This window comes from Oryzias latipes, chromosome 9 (genome assembly GCF_053564925.1).
Source record: "Oryzias latipes strain Hd-rR chromosome 9, Olatipes_Hd-rR_3.1".
Classification (NCBI taxonomy): Eukaryota; Metazoa; Chordata; class Actinopteri; order Beloniformes; family Adrianichthyidae; genus Oryzias; species Oryzias latipes.
In genome coordinates, this window is record NC_136245.1 from 1629427 (window position 1) to 1652917 (window position 23491).

At 45.1% G+C, this 23491-nt stretch overlaps 1 protein-coding gene across 2 annotated transcripts; it reads right to left on the reverse strand.

Moving 5' to 3' along the window:
- Positions 1 to 993: 993 nt before the first annotated feature.
- Positions 994 to 21482, reverse strand: stxbp1b (syntaxin binding protein 1b). Of its 2 annotated transcripts, none has more exons than XM_004072842.4 (20): positions 21381 to 21482; positions 16564 to 16613; positions 16385 to 16466; positions 15259 to 15335; positions 15065 to 15143; positions 14158 to 14261; positions 11904 to 12052; positions 11525 to 11609; positions 11003 to 11133; positions 10818 to 10925; positions 10678 to 10738; positions 9606 to 9671; positions 7888 to 7968; positions 7281 to 7419; positions 6998 to 7107; positions 5230 to 5331; positions 4669 to 4754; positions 4394 to 4548; positions 2604 to 2727; positions 994 to 1786 (listed from the first exon to the last, which is right to left on the reverse strand). In XM_004072842.4, the coding sequence occupies exons 1-19, from the start codon at positions 21415 to 21417 to the stop codon at positions 2618 to 2620; spliced, it is 1812 nt and encodes a 603-aa protein (XP_004072890.1). In that variant the 5' UTR covers positions 21418 to 21482; the 3' UTR covers positions 994 to 1786; positions 2604 to 2617. The 2 variants fall into 2 exon arrangements, with proteins under 2 accessions (XP_004072890.1, XP_078808532.1); XM_078952406.1 differs by having other exon boundaries at positions 997 to 1786; positions 15097 to 15143; positions 21381 to 21406.
- Positions 21483 to 23491: the final 2009 nt, after the last annotated feature.

Sequence of the window (23491 nt, forward strand, 5' to 3'; positions counted from 1 at the left end):
AGGGGAGGAGGCGGCCCACCCGCATTTCCACTTTCTACACAGGAATAACTAAAATAACTTCAGCTTAAAAAAGAAGGGTTTGCAGGTGGGATGAGCTGCACTTAAGCCTCGATGACGGACTGATCAGAAAATGAGTTTTCAATCTGCCTCGTCTTTATACTCCGACTCTCACAGATGGAGGCTTCGGTTTAACCGACAGAAAACTGCAGCTAGTTACATCAGTCAGACCGACAGAAACGTCCAGACGGTTATCTTTACGGACAGCATGATTTGCTTTTTGTTGTAAACTAAAATCTAAAGCGAAATGTGAAAACAGCGACGCAGAAACAATCACAGCCCAGAGGCAGCTCAAATCTGACCAACTGTTTCCTCAAGAAGCTGCTCCGCTGACTCTATTTAACCCTTGTGCTATCTTAGATGACCCCCCCCTCCCCCCTTCCATTGAGGTGTTCTCCCTACCATGACAAAGGTGGATAAAGGTGGAAAGATTTCATGTAATCCATGGACACCAGTGAAGATCACAAATCTTTGAAGAAAAAAGGTTCAGAGCACTGTCTAGCGGGTCTAGATGACCCAACTCCCAATGGTAACCCTTGTGCTATCCTAGGCACTTGAACGTTGGGAGTTGGGTCATCTAGCGTTAACGTTTTTACTTTGAGGTTTTTTGCAAAAAAATAAACATGTTTCAGTTCTTCCAGAGGTGGAATCCCCAAAGCTCACTGTTCTCATCCAGATCGCTCCAGTTTGGACTAAACTTTCTAAATGAGGCAGATGTGTGACACAGCTTTGTCTATGCAGCTGATCAATAACCATTCAAGCATCTGGTCAGTCCGTATTGTTGTGAGTGGATTGGTTCAACAATCCTAGAGATTACTTCGACTTCTTCCTCTGTTTCTGAATATTGCAGTAACCCACCCCAACCAGATGAGGTTCTTAAAGGTTCTACGCCTACACTTTGTCTGGAGTCGTAAATAAAAGCAAAAGCTAACAGCCAGATTTTTTGGAAGCCACTTTAATGGTACGTAACACAGAAAAAGACTTAAACCACGCCCTGTTGGTCTTTGACTGAATAAAACTATAGAAAGCATCACTAACAACAACAGCATCATGGTGAAGCACAAAGATCCAGCAGGACTACTCTAAATCAAGACGAAGATTGAGAAACACTGCTGACACACAGACAGGAGACGGCGCGGTCCATCCATGTTCAAAGGCTTCTGCTACACCTCTGTGTGAAATCAGATCAACATCGTCCCCTCACTGTATGTTGTTAACATGGAAAACACAAAAACCTATTGGGAAAAGGGAGATTTTAGAATAAACATAGTGTCATTTGTCCAAGGACATGAGTGACACGAATAACTGTTAGGTTAGTTTAGATTATAGTCATTTGGTATGAGAAGAAAGAGTTCTGATTTGAGTTTGTTCCATTTAGACCATTTGAATAGCTGGGTTTTACAGAGATTCAAGAGGCAAATTGAACGGCTGGAAATCCTCCATTCATCTAAACAAGGACACACACATCAACTTCACAAAGAAACAACAACTTAACACAACTTCAGTAACTTTACAAGCTCTTACAAGCATCAACACATTCATCAAAGTCAACATTTTTAGTTCAACAGCCTTGTTTTACAGCAGAAAGACGTTTAGCAACACTCAGTGTGGGTGGTTCTTGGGGTGGGGGGGGTGCTAGATAAGGTTGGGGAAGAGCGTCTTATCTGGTCTTTCTCTAAGTCTTTGAGGGCTTTCAGAAGGCGAGAAGGAGACAAGATCCCCGTTAGTCCTGAAAGAAAGAAGCCAGAGAAACCAGAGGACAGCATTTTAGTCCCGCTGGGGGTTCAGGTGAACTTCCTGTTACTGCAGACAGGTGACAACCTCCAACAACCTATCAGAGCTCAGCAGAAGAAAAAAACGATCTGACGGAAAGACGCATTCACTAAACATCAAAGTATCAAAATCCACGAATACAGAAATGTTTAAAAGGCGCAGAAATTGGTGGAATGTGTAACGGTTGAAGCTACGTACACATAAGTGGTGCGTTCAGTTTTTAATTCCCTTCAGAATTTATAAAGCTTCTTCCTTTTCTTTTTCCAGAACGTATTGGAGACAGATTTTTGAGCTTTGGCCAAAGTACGACTTGTTTAAGTTTCAAAATCCGCACATTTTGTACAAAGAGCTCACAAACTTACTTAAAAACTTGCGTAGCAACGCTTGAATTTTTGAACGCGACGCCTGAAACACGCATATGTGTGTTTACATAGACTTTTTCATTGGAAGCAGTCACTGGAACGTCCGTTTTCCGAGCCCGGTGTGAACGTGACGTAGCATTACTCTCACCCATCAAATATGAAACCTTTCCATCACTGCTCCCTTTGAATCTGCTTTGTGACAAAAACTCATCTGTTTGTGAGAAAACTACTTCCTGGGACGTCAGGATCAGGTCTTCTGAGGTAAACAGTTCAGACGGTCGTCGCCGTCTCAACAGGAAATGATGTGAGAACACGGAGCAGAAACTTCATGCATCATCAGGCCAACACTTGAATGATCAAACGAGGAGGACGAGGCTGGATCAGGTATCAGGAAACATGGGTTCACTTTACCTCCAAGCATCTGGTCATTCAGCAGGTGGCTCCACGCTGCCCTCTGGTGGGGTGTTGGGGTCCAGGAAGTCTGGATGCTGCAGCTCCTTCAGGTATTTGGTGGGTGTGAGGATGTGGGTGGATCCTAGAGAGGAGAAAATCCAAGAGCTCAGCCATGTTTTAAGCCTGTTTAAGAGATTGTTGTGCAAGCATGCATGGAATAACATATGTGCTGTCAGAGAGAATTTGAGGGGTGTCAGGGGGGAGTCCTGCTCTAAAACAGGAAGGAGTATCAGAAGGGCGAGCTGGTCCTTTCAGGTAAAGACCAGGGGGGTATTCCAGGAAGCATGTTTAAACTAGCCTGACTTTAACCCTGAACTCTGGCTGAAATCCGCCTGAACTTGTTTACTCTGGGTATGTCTGTTCCTAAAGACCGGATATGAGTTGGTGTAATTACGCTGGACTTGGTAACCCTGGGTTAATGCACGTTCACGTCAAGTACATAAAGACATTCTCAATGGATCGCCGAATTCTGGAGTCAACATTGAAACGCATGGAGAAAAACAGAGAGCGCTATACTTCAGTGAGACGGAGTCTGAGATTAATGACGGCGTATGAAGATTATACGTCCATCAAAAAAGTAACACGGCTGCATCATCAGCAAAAGAAAAGAGTTTCTATTTGTAGTAGAAGAACAGACAAAGTAAACGCACGAGTTTCTGATCTTATTTCTATTTTCATGTGACGCATATATATATATATATATATATATATATATATATATATATATATATATATATATATATATATATATATATATATATAATGTATCCAATTTTGCCAACTTAAATGAATTACTTCTATTGGTAATTGAGTTAAATTTATTCAACCTAATTTCTTACCAAAGTTACACCTACTTAATTGAATTAATTTGAATGAAAGTAAAATAACTGTCTGAAAACCACGTGTTGTTTTTAAACTGACTTAACAAAAAAAAAGTTAGATCAAAGTAAAAAGTTTCTCTTTCCAACATCCATATGTGGTTTTATCACCCTCTCATGGTGGAAAAAGTATTATCTGAGCTTCTTCATCCACTAAATCCTCTTCAAATGGACACGCCATGCTGCTTCACCTCTCTGTAAACAAACTAACCTTCAACTAAACCTGCTCCAGACCAGGTTATGTTCAGAGCATGGGTTGCCAGGGGAACTAAGCATACCCTGAAACACACCTCCATTTCTGGAACCGAAAGCTGAGGTTATCAACTTCCTTAGCCTCAAACTTACCGTGGGAGCTAGCATAACCTGCTTTCTGGAATACCCCCCTGCAGAGGAAGCTGCTGGTAATGCATAACAACATGAGGAAGATCATTCTTTCAAGCTTTGTCCCAGACTGTGACATTATGGACAGAAACAAAGTCAGTGTAGAGGTTTCACCTGAACACTTCCGTTTAGAAGAATTAAAGTCACGAGAGAAAAAAGGAGTCAACAGCTGTGTTTTCCAGGTAGAGGTGGGCACTGAGAGCCACATTCCTGCATGTTTCCCAACATGCTCTGGCATGTTCTGATTGGCTGGACACACCTGAACCAGGTAATCAGCCATGAGTAGGGCAAGAATATCTGGAAAACCTGGGGATAAACCGGCCCTCGAGGCCTGGAAGTGCCCACCCCTGTTTCTAAGTCATACTCATTAAAGAAAATTGTGAATAATGTTTCTGGTACAGTCTTTGGATACATGGCGATACATATCGTCTCCCCAGACTCTTGCCCATACCCAGCCATAGTCAGCACACATCCCCTCAGAGAACTCACCAACCAGCGCCTCCCACTTGCCATTGGCCTGTGTGACCTCATACACACAACGCATCTCGCTGTAGGTCACGCCTCCAATGATGAAGACGATGATCCTGGGTCCAGTCTTCATCTCTGTGGGCCCCCTGTTCTTGTGCCAGTTACCATATCGAGCACTGAGGGACAAAAGGTCAGATGAGCCTCAAATTTAGAGTAGAGTTTAGGGTCAGACGAGCATCGAGGGGTCAGAGGCCGAGGCGACTAGAAGGAGGATTCATAAGGGGAAAAAGACTCACCTGGATGGAGCGCTGGCTTTGGCAGAAACCTGTCGCTGGGAAATGTACGGGAACTGCTTTGGATCAAGTTTGTCCTCAATTGCATCCTAAAGAACACCATGCAGGTCATTAGCTCCCAGTTAAAAGCACATTTACAGTGTTCCCCCACTATTGCGGTTCACGCTATTTCAGATTCTTCAGTGCAGTATTGCACCATACTTTTCTCTGTCTTTCTACAGCACACTATGGTCTGCGTCCTGATTGGCTGTTGACCTCCTCCATGCCGTGTCTCCTGTACAGATTTTGCTGTTTGCTACATAAATGTTTGATCTCGATCAGATCTTTGTTTTCATTTTTTAAACTTGGACATCTGTCATTTCGGGGGATTTCACCCATTGCGGGATATTATTGGAACGTATCCCTCAATAAACGAGGAAATGCTGTACATCGCTCCATTCACTCCAATGGTTTGGAGGAGCCCACGGTGCAGAGAGGACTCCCAAAACATTCATCCTGATGAACTAAGATGCTTAGAACCCCATTTTTATGACAGAAAGAAGCATTTTAATCTGGCAACAGAACCTCGATGAGATCTTTGATGAGAGGGGTCCATCTGGAGAGCTGGTAGGTCTGTTCACTGACACGCTCCTTACGATCGGCTTTCTTGGCCTTCTTGACAGTCCCCTAAAACAAAACACTGTGGTTAAGTAGGGTCTCTACCGCATTTCTGCTGAGTTCAGAACCTTTGTGAAAAGTTTATGGGATGGACAGGACCAGTGAGTTATATAGGATGGAGACGCTGCGCTGCGAGTTGACATGTGCAAAGCTGGATGCTAAAGGGCGAGATACTGGCTCACTACTGTGCTACTGTGCAGTACTACTATCCTGTACAGGGGACCTTAGAGAAAACACGTTAGGAAGATCCGAGTTTACCCTCAGCTTAGAGAACGTTTGGGCTGAGAGCTGGGGCCATGGACTGAAATGCTCACTTCACCCTCCCTCTCCTGTCCACAGGAGGGACGGGGGCCCCCAGATCGCGTGCACTGCCCCAGGCCACATACAACAGGCACAAGGGTTCTGCAGGAGTGTAGCAGTTTGTGTAAACCTTAGTCTGTGTGTAGATTTGAATATGATCACAACCATGTATCAGGTATGCATTGTGTTTCCTATAGAATGTTGCTTTTATTCATATTAATAATAATAATAATAATAATAATGGATTGGATTTATCTGCGCTTTTCAAGACACCCAAAGCGCTTACATTGTGTCCATTATTCATTCACTACTCATTCATACTTGGTGATGGTAAGCTATGGTTGTAGCCACAGCTGCCCTGGGGCAGACTGACAGAGGCGTGGCTGCCAGTTTGCGCCTACGGCCCCTCTGACCACCACCGGGATCATTCATACACATTCACACGCCAGTGGAGCCACACTGGAGCCAAGGAGGGTGAAGTGTCTTGCCCAAGGACACAACGACATTTTGGCTGGTGGGAGCGGGGATCGAACCGCCAACCCTTCGATCATTGGACGACCCGCTCAACCACCTGTGCCACTGTCGTCCCCAATATTAAAGTCTGAAATGTTGTTCATCTGTTACCTCTTGTACAAAAACATTAATACCATAATCTGTCTTTTTTTTTCTTTTTTTGTGACGATCAGAGTTTTTTCTTTTTAAAATTGGACCAAAATGAAGCATTTTATGGTCATTTTACTGTGTCTGCTGAGCTGTGTGTCATTGATGCCCTTTCCAATACGGCGTCACTCTTCGCCTACATTGGACAATGGTACCAGGTTGGTGCAGCGTCTCCAGCCTTCATAAGTCATTGGTCAGGATGTAACTTCAACCATTGAAACACATTTTGGAAACATAAAGTAAAGAAAAACACTGATTGTGTGTCAATTAGACAAATACAGTTGATAAGGAAAAACACATTTACAGTCAAATAAAAAGAACAAGCGTTTTCATATAAGCTTGCTTCTTCCCACTCCTTTTCAGGCAATAAATCAAACTCTACTTATACTTTAGATGATGATCACTGTATTTGATTAAGCAAATGTGATTTAAGTGACGTTTTTGTTTATGCATTTCATCATTTCTGTAATGAGTTTGATAAATATGTGTAAATTCTTTATTGCTTTGACTACAATGCTTGAGATAAATCAATAAATCAAATCAAATCAAATCAAATCAAATCAAGGCGGCCCCTCAGTCATTGTTTTGTTTGTTTCTAGAAAAAAAGGGTCATGGCCTCCGAAAAAGGCTTGGCTGTCATACAGTAACATGAAGGACAGTCTGACAGCCTGTTGGGGAACAGTCGTTCAAATGGTCGCATTTTCCCACGACTCACCTCTGAGATGATGGGAACACCCATGTGGGCCATGTTGGAAATGATGTCACTGTCTTCAGGCGGGATGCTGGCATGCTGAAGGAGCTTACACAGGTTCTCTTCAGTCACACCTGACACACATACATGCGAGTTAAACGCACGCACAAACGTGCAGGGGAGCGTGCACAAACAGCAGAAAAACTACACACAACATTAAATGAGGTGAGAGTGAAACGAAAACGAAAAGGTCTCAGGTAAGAGTCCTCCTTTGATTTTTTTAGAAAATCCGTAAAGGACATCCTACCGTTTTTTAGGAAGATGTAGAGCAAAATGATGCGGATCTTGTCAAATACGCTAACATTGGCGTCCAGCAGAACGGGGACGATGAGCCGCATGGGATCCTTAATTTTCTCGCCTTCTGCATCTGTGCCCATGGCCAGATCCTGAGATACAGCGGGGGGCGGAGGAGCAGACATGTTCGCATTTAAACAAGGAATTCACACACCAGGAAGACTTGACTGAAAGTTTGTGAACCAGAAGAGAGGAAGCGTAGACAAACATCTAGTCAGTTTTAGTTTCATGATTTCAGAATCTGCTGTGGCTTCAGCTGGATCCTCTCTGGTTTCTGATGGTGTGGGGGCACAGCAGTGAGGCCATTCAGTTGGAAACCTTCTCCTTTAGACCTTTACACTCCAGATTTGAAGATTTTTGACCTTAACTAAAACTGATTTTTATTCCAAGAGTAATGTTGTGAAAATCTTGAGTGTACCGGACTCAAACCAGCAGCTTTGACCCTCGGTTTGATCACAGACATGAAAGCAAATTCCAAATCTCTCTCTGAATTCCTTCATGTGGTAAAGCCTGCAAATGAGAAGCAGCAGAAAGGTCACAGAGGGACTGACGGCATTCACCTGCTCTACGCGGCACAGTTTGTCCACGGTGCCCTGGTAGCGGTTCATGCAGTCCTCTGCCAGGTGGAGGTGTGTTGAATACTGTCAGGTGAGAGGACAGATGCTGTTAGTGCAGCTGACAGTCAGATAACTGCGAGCTGGAGACAACACTAAGGCCAAAGCAGAATTATTGCCATGTGGCTCCACCCTATTGTTCCAATTGTAGGGGCATTTGGACCTGTAGCGGTGTCCCAAAGGTTTTTTTTAAGGGGGAGCCTTAGTGACTTAGGGCTGGGTATCCCTCCGTCGGTAGGGTGATCCGCCTCGCACTTGTGGCGTGGAGGAGAACCAAAGTTACATATTTAACTACGGTTCTATGAATCCCGGAGGACCACCAGAGGTCCGGGTCCCTCGGATTCCTTGCGTTCTTGTGAAAAGTGTTTGGGACCACGCTCCTGGTGGAAGCGTGGGTCGCCGGAGGTCACAGGTGACTCTGGAATTGTGATTTGGCCAAAGACACTTCTGCAGGTGTCTGCAGCTTTCTACAAACAGACGGCACTTTTGTGTGTTTTATGACAGAGCAAACATGCATGATCCCATTTTTAGCTGCAGCGCTAGGTTGTATTTTTTTTGTGTTGTTTTTTTTGTTTAGTTAAATAGGAAAACCAAAGCGGAACCTTTGTGGCGTGATGTGTTGTGCACGGACAATTCTAATGAGAACACAGGAGAGCTGGAAAAGACGTGTGAATCGCAAGGAAAAGAAGTTCAAGTGAAGTTAAGAGCTGTTAAAGTGTTTTGAATATTTTGTTGTTCCTTCACGGACATCCCTCCCTCATTATATATGCGGCCAGCGAGGTATGTTTGTTTGTATTATTTATATTTCTGTGAAATGTCTATACAATTTATATGTGTATGTATTTGTTCTGTCAGTTTGACGGTGGAGTTGTTGAAGTTGTGGATAAAGAGCCAATAAATTCATCTGTATGAAAAAAAAAAAAAAATAAAAAATAAAATACAACCTAGCGCTGCAGCTAAACCATTACTGATCAGTTTTTACGGTTTACAAACTTCTTCATTGATGCAGGACTCAAAGTATGGGAGTGTTTGTGTGTGTGTGTGTGGGGGGGGGGGGTAATCTGTAGGTTTTATTTTTATAACTGCATAGATTTTACATTAAAGTCAGGTGTTTGTCATATTTTTTACATATTCTATGTACACAAAAACGTATTTATTTAACGAGAAGTCACATTCACAGTCTTCTCTCTTCTGAACAACAATGATGATAATTCTGATAAGAATCATTCAGCAATCTTTACTGATGTGTCACATTCACTTTTTATCATCAAGTCTCGACAAGTTCACCAGCAGAACCTCTTCTGTTTTACAGCAGGGGGGCATTTCTACATTTCAAACCCTCTTTGGGGTGCAGCATACATTTGTATAAATGACTCCTCCTGTCCGGTGGAAATGAAAGAAGCCCAGACCATCACAGCTCTCCTGCTGTGCCTCACAACTCTCAAACTCATTTCAAACCTTTTATTTCTCTGGGCAGAGGAGTGTCCACTGTCCTCGTACGTTTTTTGTGGCATTTGTTTTGTGGCATTCTGACCAGGAGCTGAAGATGCTGCAATGCTTCGTCTTGACACAACCTCCGCATTTCCCCGAGCATTTGGATCGCCATCTCATTCCTGTGGAGGCAGTGTTGGGGGAAAAAACGTACAAAATGACAAAGTTCTTACCTTACTGAGCTCTTTCTGATACTGAGGCATCTTCTTTAGCATCTGAGACAACTCCTTCATGGTGGTCTGAAACACAGCAGCGAGGTCTACTCAAGACTTTAGGAACTCAATCACTGTTGAAGCTATCTGAGTGTTTTTCCTGCACCTGTTTTTCTTGGAAAAAAATCTCTTTTTAAATAATCTGAATCCTTGATTGATTTTAGACATTTGGTGACCTGGATGCTAAAGACACATGAGGAATAGTTTTGAGCTAAAAACATCTCTAACCCTGATGTTTCAGAGTAGTCTGCATAGAGAATGTGTGCTGGGTCTCTGTGAAGCATGCACTGGTCACAGTTCATGTCTGAGCAGACCAGAGGTTTTTATGTCAAACGTCTGAGTGGCTCAGAAGGGATGAGGAGTCTTTGCAGACCGGAGAGCAGCATGTCTTAAGCCTGAGTCATATCTGCCCTTATGGGTGGATACGGGCTGTCTGTGGGTGGGCAAACCTGTGCGGGGCATGAAGGTGGGGCAACGAACATGCCGCTGGCGTCAGGTTGTGGTGACCACTTTAGCAACACAGTAAAGAAGTGAGGGGGAAGTGGGAGAGATGGAGGCGTGTCGTCCAGATTTTATTTTTTTTTGACCCTCCTGAATCCTGTGCACTGAGCAGGAAGCCCGTTGGAGCACACTCGCTGTGCGTCCCTGACATGCAGCCAGGCTGTTAGAAATGAGGAAATCAGACAATCAGACCAGAACTTGTGTGGAGCGGCCTCCTACTGGAATCTTCCGTGTCACGTGCACACCCTGTGCGTGCGGTCAGTAGGTAGCCAGTATTCACACCTTATTCATGACAGGAGCGCTGCATGAACGCACAGTGTGACAGCATCCTCATAAGCCAAAAGTGCGAAGAACTTCCCTACCGATATAAAGTTATCACACGCACTACAATGGTACGTTCCATTTTCATGAGGTGGACGCACAAGCCTCAAGGAAGCTGCAAGACACACCCTTCCTCTCCACAACCCTCTACAGCTCGGACCACCCAAAAAGCTGCAGGTCTACGGGGCAACCCCCGTGATGAAGGCGTTACCTTTTCTCCAGTGTTCATCTTTTTGCTGGCAGAAAACTCCTTCAGAGAGCGAGTTACAGCCCTGCAAAGAGGGAGGAAGAGGAGGCTACGTGAAAGGAGCAGAGCCCTCTGGCAGTCTGTGTTCATGCAGAAACACCCACGTGGACACTTCAGCGATGTGTTTGTGTCTCAGACTCAGCCACAAGTCGTCGTCCTCGTCCAGCACCACCTCCTTCATCCTGGTCTCCCCCATCCCACTGGTCTCAAAGCTGAGGAGACGCAGACCAGCAAAGTCAGACGAGGCTTCCTTTCCAAACACAGAAACTACTGCTCAGAGCCTCATCACCTGTACACGTCATTTTCGATGCCCAGCAGGTCATAGGCCATGGCCTGCAGAGTCAGCTCATGCAGGAGGGGGGACACCGGGTCAAAGCCGCGGTCCACAATGAGCAGCTGAGTGCGGCACTTGTCTGGACCCTGGAGGCGTCACAACATCACAATAGAGGACTGAGGAAAACACACTACTTAGCATGGATGACCATTTAACATAAGTGCATCACAGCCTTTCTTACACCTCTGTGGGGAAAAAAAGTGTACATGATCAGCGGTGGAGCGTTTGCTCTGAGACCAGGATGTTCTAGAATCAAACCCTTTCCATCCATCCAGAAAAGTCAATCCACGCTCAGGAATTAGCAGAGACTAAGTGTTGTGATTCAACAACAGTAGATGAGTCGAGCTCTAAAGACGCATAGTCGGCCATGTTACTCATTCTGTTGTGTTCAGGGCACAACGTGTGCACTGAGCGTGCTCCGGCTCGTGTCTGCCGCCACAGATGCTCGGTGGTCATGAGCTCAGCCCCCCGCCATACCTCTCCCATGGTGGGGTCATCAGCCTTGTAGCCGTCTAGCTTCTCCTGCAGCATCTGGGCCAGAACTGCACAGTCCTTGTAGTCCCTAAGCAGACACACAGACAGGTTTTTACCCAGAATGCCTTTGGAACGTCTGTGTCTGGCTCAGCACTGTTCAACAGATGCTGCTGTCAAAAACATGAATGAAGCATGACCACAGGGAACAAAATGAGGATTCCAAAAGTCCAGCAAAGTTTTGACAAAAACAGCTGAGAATGGAAGAAAACAAAAACAAACTGTGCTTCCAGCAGAAACACAACAGAAGCACAATCCCGCTCAGTTAAACTGACAGAGGCATTTAGAGTCGATGAAGAGGAACGCAGGGCAAAGCCGCTCTCACCCTCTGTACCGGACTCCAGGATACTCTTTCAGCGTGGCACACATGGTAGCGATCTGCTCGGCACAGCGCTCCAGCATGTTGCTCTTCACGTCGGCCTTGAAGGGGCTGTAGAAATCCTGGAAGGCCTCAGCTTTGTCCAGGGAAAACACCTGACAGCAGAAGAGAGGTTGGAGCCCAGACACCGCCGTCTGCAGTGATGGACAGTCACACGTCCACCCAAACATCCACTTTCTAACCCGGCTGGATCCCCTGTAGGAAATGTTGGTTGCCTGTCCCAGCCACTAGAGCCCTGCGCGGGACTATTTTCTTCATCCCGCTCCCGCCCACGCCCGCTGAATTTCTGACCAATCCCGCCCGCTCCCGCAAGGTATGCGTTACACTCCCGCCCGCTCCCGCAATATGTATGTCCACTCCCGCCCGCACCCGCAAAACTCATAGAATTAAGTCCCGCACAGTAATAGAGATGCATTGATTTTGTATCGTCCCCCGTCCCGCAGGAAAAAACACGTATTTTGTATTGATGATATTAAAGAGATTCGTGTCCCTCCTCCAGCCTCATATTTTCATGCATTCCTCTTTTTTGAAATTTTCAACTTAATTATTAAATATATTTTTACAAATCATGTTCGGTTAAAAGTGTGCGTGTGTCCGCGCGCAGACAGACGGCCTGAAGCGCGCTGAACCAGCCGGTAAAGATGCAGGTCAGTCATTTGAATTTATGGAGGAAAAAAACATTAATGGTTCAACAGAGCTGAAAATCTATGAATTAATTTTTTCCTGACAGAAAAATACTTTTAGCTTCAGCCTTTTCCAGTTTTGCTGATTCGCAGATCTGAGAACCATGCGTGACTCACGATGAACCTCGTTTGAGGTTCTTTTCTGCTTCATCCACTGACATCATGTCCCTGCCAGGTAACCTGCTCCATCCTTATCCGCGCAGTGATGCCGGATAGATTGACAGCTCTTTCATCCGTGTGCTGCGCTGCCCTGACTATCGTGTTAACCTATGATGACCGTATTTTGCGCTCTCTCTGTAGAATACACTGGGAGCGCGGGGAAAAACAACTGTCAGCTACAGAGTATATGAACAGGTGAACAGGTAGAGAGGAAAAGCAGGTAAAGAGGCGGAGGAGGGGCTTTGGCTTCAAACTCTGTCAGAGAGATGGAAACACGGGCGTCAGATTCAGACGCAGCTTTCCCTGCGGGAGTTGAAGCAGAGACTTTCTCTGGGATGATTTTATAAACCCAAACATGGAAACATGATTACCAAGTAGAACTCTTCAAAATTATAAACCTGATCTCTCCACATTCTCCGTGTCTATCATGCATTGATAAACACATCGCTCCATGCAGCGATCAGACCAGGACCTCTAGCTGGTAGCTCCGCCCACACGGGACCGCGGTATCAGGCTTTAAAGAACACACTAGAGGCGGGGCGGGGCGCTGCACACCCCCAACAACAGGTTAGATGACAGAGGCCATTGGGCGTCTCTACCTGGTGCCTTCACGGAGCTTCAGTACATAAGAATCCAACAGCCGCACAGCCTAACGTAGACCGCTAATATATATTCATGAGATTTTCATGGCAGCACTGATCCCGCGGGGTTTTTTTTTCGCCGCCCGCTCCCGCCCGCAGCACAATTGAAACCGCCCAATCCCGCGAGATTTGGGTTGGGTCCCGCGGGACCCGGCGGGACCCAATCCCAATGCAGCCCTCTACCAGCCACTGCTGGGTGACGGTGGGGTTCACTGTGGACGGTTCACCTGTCCATGTTCAGATTAGATGGTCTAACCCAAAGTAACCTTCAGGATTGATTTTTGTTTTGACCATTCCTTCCAGGAAAGGGAAAGTAAGAAGTGAATGTCCCTCCAAGACTCCCCAATAAGATTTGACTGGAAAACATGTTGTTGTTATTATGGTAAAGATGGTTTAAACATTGTGGTCGGTGTCACGACCTCGAGTTTATTAAAGCTTGGGCTAATGGAGAATCTGTGGCTTCTATCGGTTCTTGGGTTTGACATGCTGAGAAGATCTTCTGTTTTATTCTTGTTCAATTCAAAGATTACCAAATTCGATTTTTTGGGTCCAAACAGACTGAACAGAAAACCGGTCGACTCCGTTTGTCTGCAGGGGCTTTTCCTTTTATGGCTGACAAAAATCCTGGATGGTTTTATGAGACAAAGACACTCAATCACACACGGTGAAGGAGGTTTCTGCAATATGAATGCACCACATGACCCCACCCTCTTTTACCTGAGACTCGTATGGTAGGAAGGCTATGTGGATCTCAGTCAAGGCCTTCATGGCTTTGGAGGCGCGGGATTTGGTCAGCAGTCCGAACAAGGAGTCTGGTATTGCTGCAAGAAGCACAGAAGACATGGAGAACGTGAAGCTCTGGGAGGAGAAAGGCAGCAGAGCTGTGTTGTTGGCAGTTTGTCGCTTTTCAGAACTGTTGAGATTGTTTATTAACGGAGGGATCCGACTGAAGTCCCACAGATCTACAGTTGCTCAGAGAAGACCTTTTCAAACCCACTCCCATCATCTTTTGATGCATTTTCAAAGCGTTCATAGTGTCTTTTTAATTATGATGATGGCCAAAATAAAAAAATAACTGTTAGATTCCAGCTAAGACAAAGAAAACAAAGGTGTTCATGGAACTGTTTGTGTGACTGGATGCATCAGAATGGAGCGGAGCAGGGAGACTTTAGCCCGCCTACAGTGTTTGTACGTTACAACTACAAGCTTTTTATCATCTGCTCCTGATTCATGATGATTTGAAAAGAAGAAATACTCAGAAATGGTGTTTTAAGCTAAATTTTCTTAATAAATGTCTTCGTTACCAGGAAAATGGCACCAAACATGTTAAAAACACCAAAAACACCATTTTCAAGGAAGCAGGTCTTCAAATGTGATGTTAATGCTGTTGATGCCTCTATGGTTGACCCCCCCCGAATCAGGTCAGCTGACTTTGAAATAGCTTTGCTTGGTAAAAACAGTTCTGGAAGGCGTGGCCAGGTGAGATCCTTCAGCCCTTCCGTGAGCGCAGGGTTCACGCGGCGCTTTGCCGTACGGAAGCGCATCTCAGACCCCTCCAACCAGCTGCTGCATGGGTGAGCCTGAGGGCGGGAAAGGTGGCGTTCGTGTTGGTGCCAGCACTCACTGTCAGTGAAGAAGACGTGGGCTGCTCGGTACCTGGGATTCTGCGGGTCTCTGAAGTCCTCGATGAGACCTTCAACAGACTGAGAGAACGCAGAAGCAGCTTTTACCTTCCAAACCCAGCAGCAGCAAAGGCAGACGCGTCTACGCTCACGCCTTTTTCTCTATTTGCCTCCAACAAGTTGTGTTTTTTTTTACCTCATCTGACGGTGTGATCAGGTAGATGGCCTCCATGCTGGGCAGAGGCTCACGCCGCTTCGTTATGTCCTCCACAACTGAGGGGCAGAAGTACACGGCACTGGCTTTAAAAAACCCAATCATCAAAATGCATTTCACTTAAAAAAAGTCAATTCATTAGATCCAAGAAAACATTTTCTTTTTAGGCAGGTTCATGTGTGTACGGCCAAAAATACGTCTATGTTCTTTTTGACAAAGGAAACATTGACAAGAAGTTGAAACGTTGACAAAGAAACCAACATTCGTGTCAAGACGTTACTTTTTGTCTGTATCTTTTGGGCCGCCGTTAATTGCTGCTGCCCAAAATGAACTAACAAACGAAAGGAAAAAGCACAAATATTTTAAAAGTCCAGAATGGGTTCTCCTGGGTTAAGGGGTTCATCCGTTTTTTGGTTTTTCTTTTGAGTTTTTGAACACAGTTTTAGTGAAGTAGGGCTGCACGATATGAGGAAAACATGCGATGCTTTGCTCAAAAAGGCGCAGCAGGGGATGTACGTCCTGCGGTAGTTGAAGAAAGCCTGGCTGCCGGCCCAGAGTTCTAAACACACTACATTTCCCAGCAACCCCAGAGCACACTTCCTGGATGCCACACACCAACTCTCATGTGCAACCACACAGACTACTGTACTTAAGCACTGTACTGAGCCTCACTCAGTGTGAAGTATAGTTTGTGCCTCTGCCTGCATTCCCGAGCGTTTTATCCAGACCTGATCTTCTGATTTCCTGACCCTGTTTAGTCCCGGACTCCGTTTGCCTGCCGTCTGCCCTGAATCTCGCCTGGATCCTGACTTCTGTCGTTGTTTCTCCGATGCTCTCATGACCGTTATTGACCCTGATTCAGCTTAGTGGACTTTTAGCTGAGCTAATAAAACCTGCTGCACTTGGAACCAGCCGGCTGCCTGTTCTGTGACAGTTCGGCTACAGGCCAGTCCAGCAACATATTTTCTTTTACATGAAAACGGTTTGTGGCCTGCAAAAGGTTAGAGGCCAGTGATCTTTGTCGGTTAAATTGCCAATTCAACTGCAAATGTCCCAAAAAAACAAAAAAAAAACAGGCTCCTGTCGATGCAAAGTGACGGACACTCACTGGTGATTCCCTCTGACATGATGTCTGTCATCTTACAGCAGGAGGAAACCATCTTCATGCTCAGCTTGTCCACCACCAGAACCTGGAAGAGCCAGCCACAGCAGGAAGAAAGACTTTCTGTCAGTTTCCATCTGATCCACAGCTCGCTCAACTTTACAGAGAAGGAGCAGAGGAGATACCTTCCATTTTCCTTTCTCCCTGGCTTTCTTGATGACATTGTTCATGATCTCTGAAAGTCAAGAGCACATCAGGAAAGTCAGAAATACAAAAGTGTGAGAACATTGGGATGAAAACCATATGATGCCTGAGAATGTAGGAGCTTTGGTGTGAAGCTCCTACTGTGAGCTGAAGAATCTTTCGGGTTTGATTTGCTTTTAGTTTGTTAAATGTTTCATGAACATTCGGTCTAAAAAAGGTTCACATCTTTTCATTGAGAGGGCTTTATTGACATGTGACCATAACACCACCACCACCTCCTCCTCCTCCTCCTCCTCCTCCTCCCGAGGTCCAATCTCAGACATGAATTCAGATCTGGAAACTTTTGACACGTCTGTTATGAACACTTTTGTCTTTAATTCTGCTTGATCCAAACTTCTTTCATTGAGGGTCCTTGGATGTGGTCCCTGTAACCCTTGTGCTATCCTAGGCACTTTACCATTGGGAGTTGGGTCATCTAGACCCACTAGACAGAGCTATGAACCTTTTTTCTTCAATGATTTGTGATCTTCACTGGTGTCCATGGATTACATGAAATCTTTCCACCTTTATCCACCTTTGTCATGGTAGGGAGAACACGTCAATGGAAGGGGGGGGGTCATGTAAGATAGCACAGGGGTAGAGCCATGTGCTACAGCCAGCCAGCAATCAGCCCTCAAACAGAAGGTGCTTTAGTCTCACACAGATCACGCTCTCCCACACAAGCCTCCCATCCTGGTCCCACGACTGGAGCCAGCAATAAGTGTTTCACACATTACATCTCCCCCCCCCCCCCCTCTTTTTCCTGTGACATCTGCTGTTATGAGATGAACTGTTTAGCAATGTCATCTCTGAGTAAAACGGTTTGAAACTCAGCTGGACCCTTCCTAGATGTGGATGCAGAGTGAGTCCACAGTCGGTACAGAAAGTATTCAGACATTTTCCCTCTTTGTGCCATTGCTGCCATTTGCCAAAATCAGGAAAGTTCATTATGTTTCTCAATCAGGGTCACTCAGTGAAGCATCTTGCCAAAAATAAACAAAAGTGTAGACAATTCTGCAAATGTACTAAAAACTAAAAGATCACATGATCCTAAGTATTCAGAGCCTTTGCTGTGACTCATATTGAATTGACATGCTGTCCATTTCTTCTGATCGTCCTTAAGATGAATCTACTTCTTCATTGGAGTCCAGCTGTGTTTGATGAAACTGATTGGATTTGCTCTGGAAAGACACACACCTGTCTATAAAAGACCTTCCAGCTCACAGTGGGGGTCAGACCAATGACAATCTCCTCAGTTCCAGACATCTCAAAGCCCACATAGACTGATAAAACACACACGAAGGACACCCAGACTATGAGAAAGAAGATTCTCTGGTCTGATGAGACCAAAACTGAACTATTTCTAAGCAGTCTGTGAGGAGAAAGCTACACACTGCTCATCATCTGCCTATTGCAATCCCAACAGTGAAATATGGGGGTGGCAGCATCATGGTTTGGGGTGTTCTTCAGCAGAACGGACAAAACGACTGGATGCAAAAGAAGGAAAGATGAATGCAGATAAGTACAGAGATGTCTGAGAAGATAACCTCCTTCAGAGTGAACGGGACCTCAGACTGAAGGTTCCACTTCCAACAAGACAACGACCCAAAGCACGCCTAAAATGAGGAAGCAGTGACTTCAGAACAATTCTGGGGCCGCTCTTGACTGAGCCGGCCTGAACCCTGACCTAAACCCAACTGAGCATCTCTGGAGAGACCTGAGAATGGCTGTGCACCAACGTTTACCATCCTGGATTTGGGCAAAAGATCCACAAATCCAGGTGGGACAAACGTGTCCCACACACTGTTTTTTGTTTTTTTGTGCAAATTTTCAGAAATTTCTACACCTCTGTTTTTCCTGTCAAGACTGTGACTGAGAAACCAAACAAACTTAGCTGATTTTGGCTGCAACGACACAAACTGAAAAATGTCAAAGGTCTTTGTGTACCGACTGTCTGTGGCTCTGTCATGGACCACAGACCTGGGCCTGCCTCCACCCCCTCACCCGCCACCCTATGATTCTGGTGACCTCTGTGACCCTGGTCAGGATGAAGCAGGCGTTGATGATGATGGATGCCGTCCTTTTCCATAGACTCGTCACCTCCTGCTTAGATTACTGGAACTCCTTTCTCTTTGGTCTACCTCAAAAAACTCTCCATAAACTGCAGTTGGTCCAAAACTCAGCAGCTCCCTCCTCCCTCACATCTCACCGGTTCTTCAGCAGCTCCACACATCGTATCATCTATAAGATCCTTCTCCTGACTTTCAAAGCTCCTTCAAATTGAAACTCCTGCCCACTCCCTCACATCCTCCTCCCTCCTCCACCTGGTTGTCCTCCGTGCCGTCTTGTCACCACGGGGAGCAGGGTTTTTAGCCGCTCTGCCCCCCCCGCTCTGGAACTGAATATGGACTCACTCCACAATTTCATCTGTAATCTTAAAACCCACCTATTTCAACTGGCTTATTCATCTTGATTTGAATTGTAATCATTATAATCATGTTGTAATTTAAATGTGCTCTTTCATCTTTTATTGCTTTTCCATTTTTATGTTGCATCTTTACTAATCTGATCATCTTTATGCATCATCTGCTGTAAGGTGACCTCAAGTCTCTTGAAGGCGCCCAACAAATGTAATGTATTATTATTTCTATAATAATAATAATTATTATTATTATTGGATGGATGGATGTTGAGAGCATCTTGGGACATGAATTCTCTGCCATCATGCAATGGTTGAATATAAAAGTCGGGTTTCCTTGTGACGGGGAATGCACCACATCAAGGTGCTCTGCTGCTTCTGTGTTGGTGACAAACACAGAGCTGTCAAACCCCGTACACCCCCCACCTGCCCCCTGAGCCCCAGGTGAGTCACAGACTGTTCTGGTTTCCCGTCAGTGCAGCTTAAGAGTCTGTCCCGTGCATCTGACAGAGAGAGGAGGGCCTGAGGGGGAGGGACAGCACAGCAATCAGTGCCTCTAATCTGCCCCCAAATCCTCTTACCCCTCCACCGCTCTGCGCCACTATTTCTGGGCCATTTCTATGTCAGCGGATGTGACATCATGGGTCAACGGCCCCTTTCACACAGTCACTTTCCATGAGGTGCACATTTGACCCCCCCATACCCCCACAGTCAGTGGATAGTGGGATGGTTGTTTGTTTCTGGTTGGGTGTGTGGATTAGGTGAAAGATTGCGTTAGCCAATAGGAAGCTGCCTAACAAGCAGCTTTAACGGACGCCATGAACTGCAGCTGCTGAAGCAGGCTGAGCTCTCTAATCCATATTCATCAGCCTGGCGCATCACACACATGCATGTCGTTGTCGCTCCGCTGTGCGGCACAGCCTGAGGTTCTGCGGGAACTAAAGCTCCCCTTACAGCCCAAAACGTGGACATTCATGTGATGACGTTGGATCAAAGAAGCAGATTTCACTTTGATCAGTGCAGGACACGCTAAAGTCAGTGGAAACGTTTGGCTGAAAGGAAAATTTTGAATGGCCAGTTATGACTTGGATATGACTCATCATTCTTCTGATACTAAACTACTTTTGGTCCTTCTGACATGAAACAGAGCAGTCAAAACTAAAACTATAATAATGGAATCGTCTGAACGACAATCATCACTATGAAATGATGAAACCTCATGAGTGCACCACAAGCGAATTCACAGTGTTGAGATTCTCTTAAGGGGGGAAGAAGATGAGGAGGATCAGGAATTTAAGAGGAAGACCAAAGAGGAGGTTCATGGGTGTAGAGAAGGAGGACATGAGGGTGGATGCTGTGAAAGAGCAGGATGCAGAAGAGTGGGGTATGGAGGTGGGGGGTTTGCTGTGGTGACCCCTAAAGGGAGCAGCAGAAAAATAAATGTCAAAAATGTTGAAATGTCAAAAGTGTTTTAAAAACAGTCACACCACGTGTCATACTAAAGATGCTCAACGAAGCACCTGGACAGAAATAGCGGCGTGGAGAGATCAGAGAGCTTCCAGCTCGGCTCTGCTGTTGGAAGAAATCCGGAGAGACAGAAGAACAAATCACCAAAAATAAAAGATGCAACAAGCAGGGATCTAAATCCCCGCCACGTCCCGCTGTCAGAGTTACACCGCGCACAGGAAACTCCACGGAGAGTTACTAAACCAGAGGCGCTGCAGGTGTTTCGCGCTCTTCGCACTGCGCTCAGACACTTTGGAGGCAGGTGAGCGCAAAGAGCGCAGGCGCCAGAAGGTCACAGGTCACTTTTTTCATTACAACTTCCACAATTTCATGAGTGAATGACATCCCTGATCATATGTTGTTGAGAAACAGCGCGTGCTCCTGCGCGTTCGTGATGTCACAGCCGTTAATCCGCGCAGACAAAGATTAGAGGATTTACGCGCAGAAGGACTCTGCACTTATTCCGGACCAAAAACAAAACAAAAAAACATTAGAAATCGGTGGAAACACGCGTTTCAGTCCTGTTTCCTCAACTTAAATTTAAACTTGTATTTACTATCTGTTTCAAGAGCCAGAAGCGCGTGGTCCCCCCGGACGCACGCACTTCTGTCTTTATCCGTAAATGAAACACATAGACCAGACAGCTGTGGATGAGCGCATTTATATCCAACATTGCCTCAAATTATCTGGACGCAAAGACACGCGCGTCTTTGCGGCGCGCAAACGGATACTGATGGCCAGCGGCGCGCGCGCGCACACAGGCTTCACACACGCATTTCATATTTCCCATCAAACAGTCAAAGTCACGACACTTGTCATAAAAATACTACTTACTTTCCCCAACAATGGCTTTCAGTCCAAGAGGAGACATGATGCCGCGCGTCTACATGCACACGCAGACACGCAGAGCAGAAGAGGACAAGCGCGCTTCCGGTCCAGCAGGCTCCACAATAAAAGCCCGCGCCTTTTCAGGCAAATGAATACATAACAAACAGCACCAGAGCCTCAAATCATCGCAAAATAATCTGCAGTAATCTAACTAATTTAAAAGAGGCGAACTTATTTGGGTATTGAACTTTCATGCCAAATTTTTTGTTCCGCCAAAAGATTTAGTAGAATTCATCTTTTTTGATAATGGATAAGTTTAACAATTCATTCATATTTTATACTTTTTATATGAGATATAAAGAATACTTACAAGTAAACAAAACTACAGTCTTGAAAAGAACTGATGGTTTTTTTAACCTCTTTTCCTGAAATCTTTACAGAAGTTTACATCTGAATATTTGGTTAACTTTCTGTTTTTCCTTTCAACTCTTGCATTTTCTGTAGTCAACAATGGGGGGTGAGACATTTTTATATGAAGTATTAAACCTAATTAGCTTCTGGAGGTTGTTGGGTTTGTTTGTTAAAGAGAATGAATCGAAAGTGCAAAATAAAAAAAAAGTTGGAACATTTGCTCCTTTTTCCAAAAGACTCTGCAGAACCAGCAGCTTTTCACCAAACATATACATAAAAGCTTGCTGTTACACTTTTGTACTGAACACTGTTTGTACTGGTGAAGGGACCCATGTGATCCAAGAATGTAACTAAACTCAGAAATACCTCTGGTGTGTCTGAAGATTCATAACCCCTGTTGTTAAAGTAAAATAAAATATGTCCAACACAAGAGGCCCAGCTGTTGGACAGGACAAGTTAAAAAAAAAGAATGTTACTAAACTGCTAAAGTATCAGTCCACAGACACTGAGCCACTTCAAACATCTTTAACATCTGAAGGCATTCAACATAAATTCACCCTGAAAAGGAAAATGAATGCCAAACCAGAAGGAGCTGCATTTCTAGAAGAAACTGCGGAGTTGAATCCTTTATTGCTGAATGAAAAGGAAACTTAAAGGGTAATAATTGGCACCAAAAGAAAGAAAGAAAGAAATGATCAAAGTTGACCATAAAATAAGTGAAAACAACACAATAACTAAAAAGATATGTTTGTGAAAAATGCCTGAGCCGGGTATCGAACCAGCGACCTTCTGCACCAAGAATTCCCCATATATTTAAATGGAGGCAGAAATCCTGGAATATCTTGAAAAGTTCAAGGATTTGAAGAACCAAACGTCAAAGCTGGAAAAAACTGAAAGAGCTGAACATTTGAATAGTTGGATGGTTAAAATAGATGAAAAATTGTAGAAGGAGTTAAGCAGCAAAAAAAATGGTGGAAGATATTATAATAAATAGAAACAGGAAATCAATGAGCTGAAGGCTTTATAGCATTCAAGCAACTATGAGCCGTCGGTCGCTGGAGACACAGTTAGACAGAGGGAGGGGGGACGAGTCTTCAGGAGTCTGAGGATCAGAGAAGTCTGAAGAAACAACACCAGGAGTTTTCTCACCTTGAAAATTACGGATCATTGTCAATGTCAAACTGTTGAATCAACATGCTTTTATGTGAAAACTTGAACTTTAAAAGAGGAAAAATGAGAGATCTTACCTGGAATCATGTGCATTCTGACCGATCTGCCCCCCCCCCCCACTCCTCAGTGAAGCTGAAGCTAGGATGTCCCAAACTGCAGAGGTCCTTCTGGCGGATGAGGCTCCTGTGCCCTCTGCCTCACTTTGACCTTCGAGGAATTTACTTATTAATAGTCCTAATAAATGTGCGGGCGGGTGGGGGGGTGGGGGGGGGGTTGTTATTCTGCTGGATGAAGCGGCCTAAAGGACTTCAGCAGCTCGTCTGCCGGTAGAGGTTCCTCTGTAGACTTTCAGCCCCATCCAGGAAGCTGAACCCCACCCTGGTGCTTTCTGCATCGTGGGGGAGCAGCAGGGAGGGAGGGGGGACTGGAACCTTTTATTCTTCATCAGTGGCTATGATGAAAATCCGATACACAGAAAAACACACATAATAAATAGAGATTCAAACCCTCCCTGTCCCTCAGTAAAACAACAGCAG

Coding starts and splice junctions, on each gene's coding strand:
- stxbp1b (XM_004072842.4), bottom strand. CDS start 21,417: ATGTCTCCTCTTGGACTGAAAGCCATTGTTGGGGAAA. Junction 11,610..11,903: donor CCTGGAGTCCGGTACAGAGG/GTGAGAGCGGCT, acceptor GTGTCTGCTTAG/GGACTACAAGGACTGTGCAG. Junction 4,755..5,229: donor TCATCAAAGATCTCATCGAG/GTTCTGTTGCCA, acceptor GGTGTTCTTTAG/GATGCAATTGAGGACAAACT.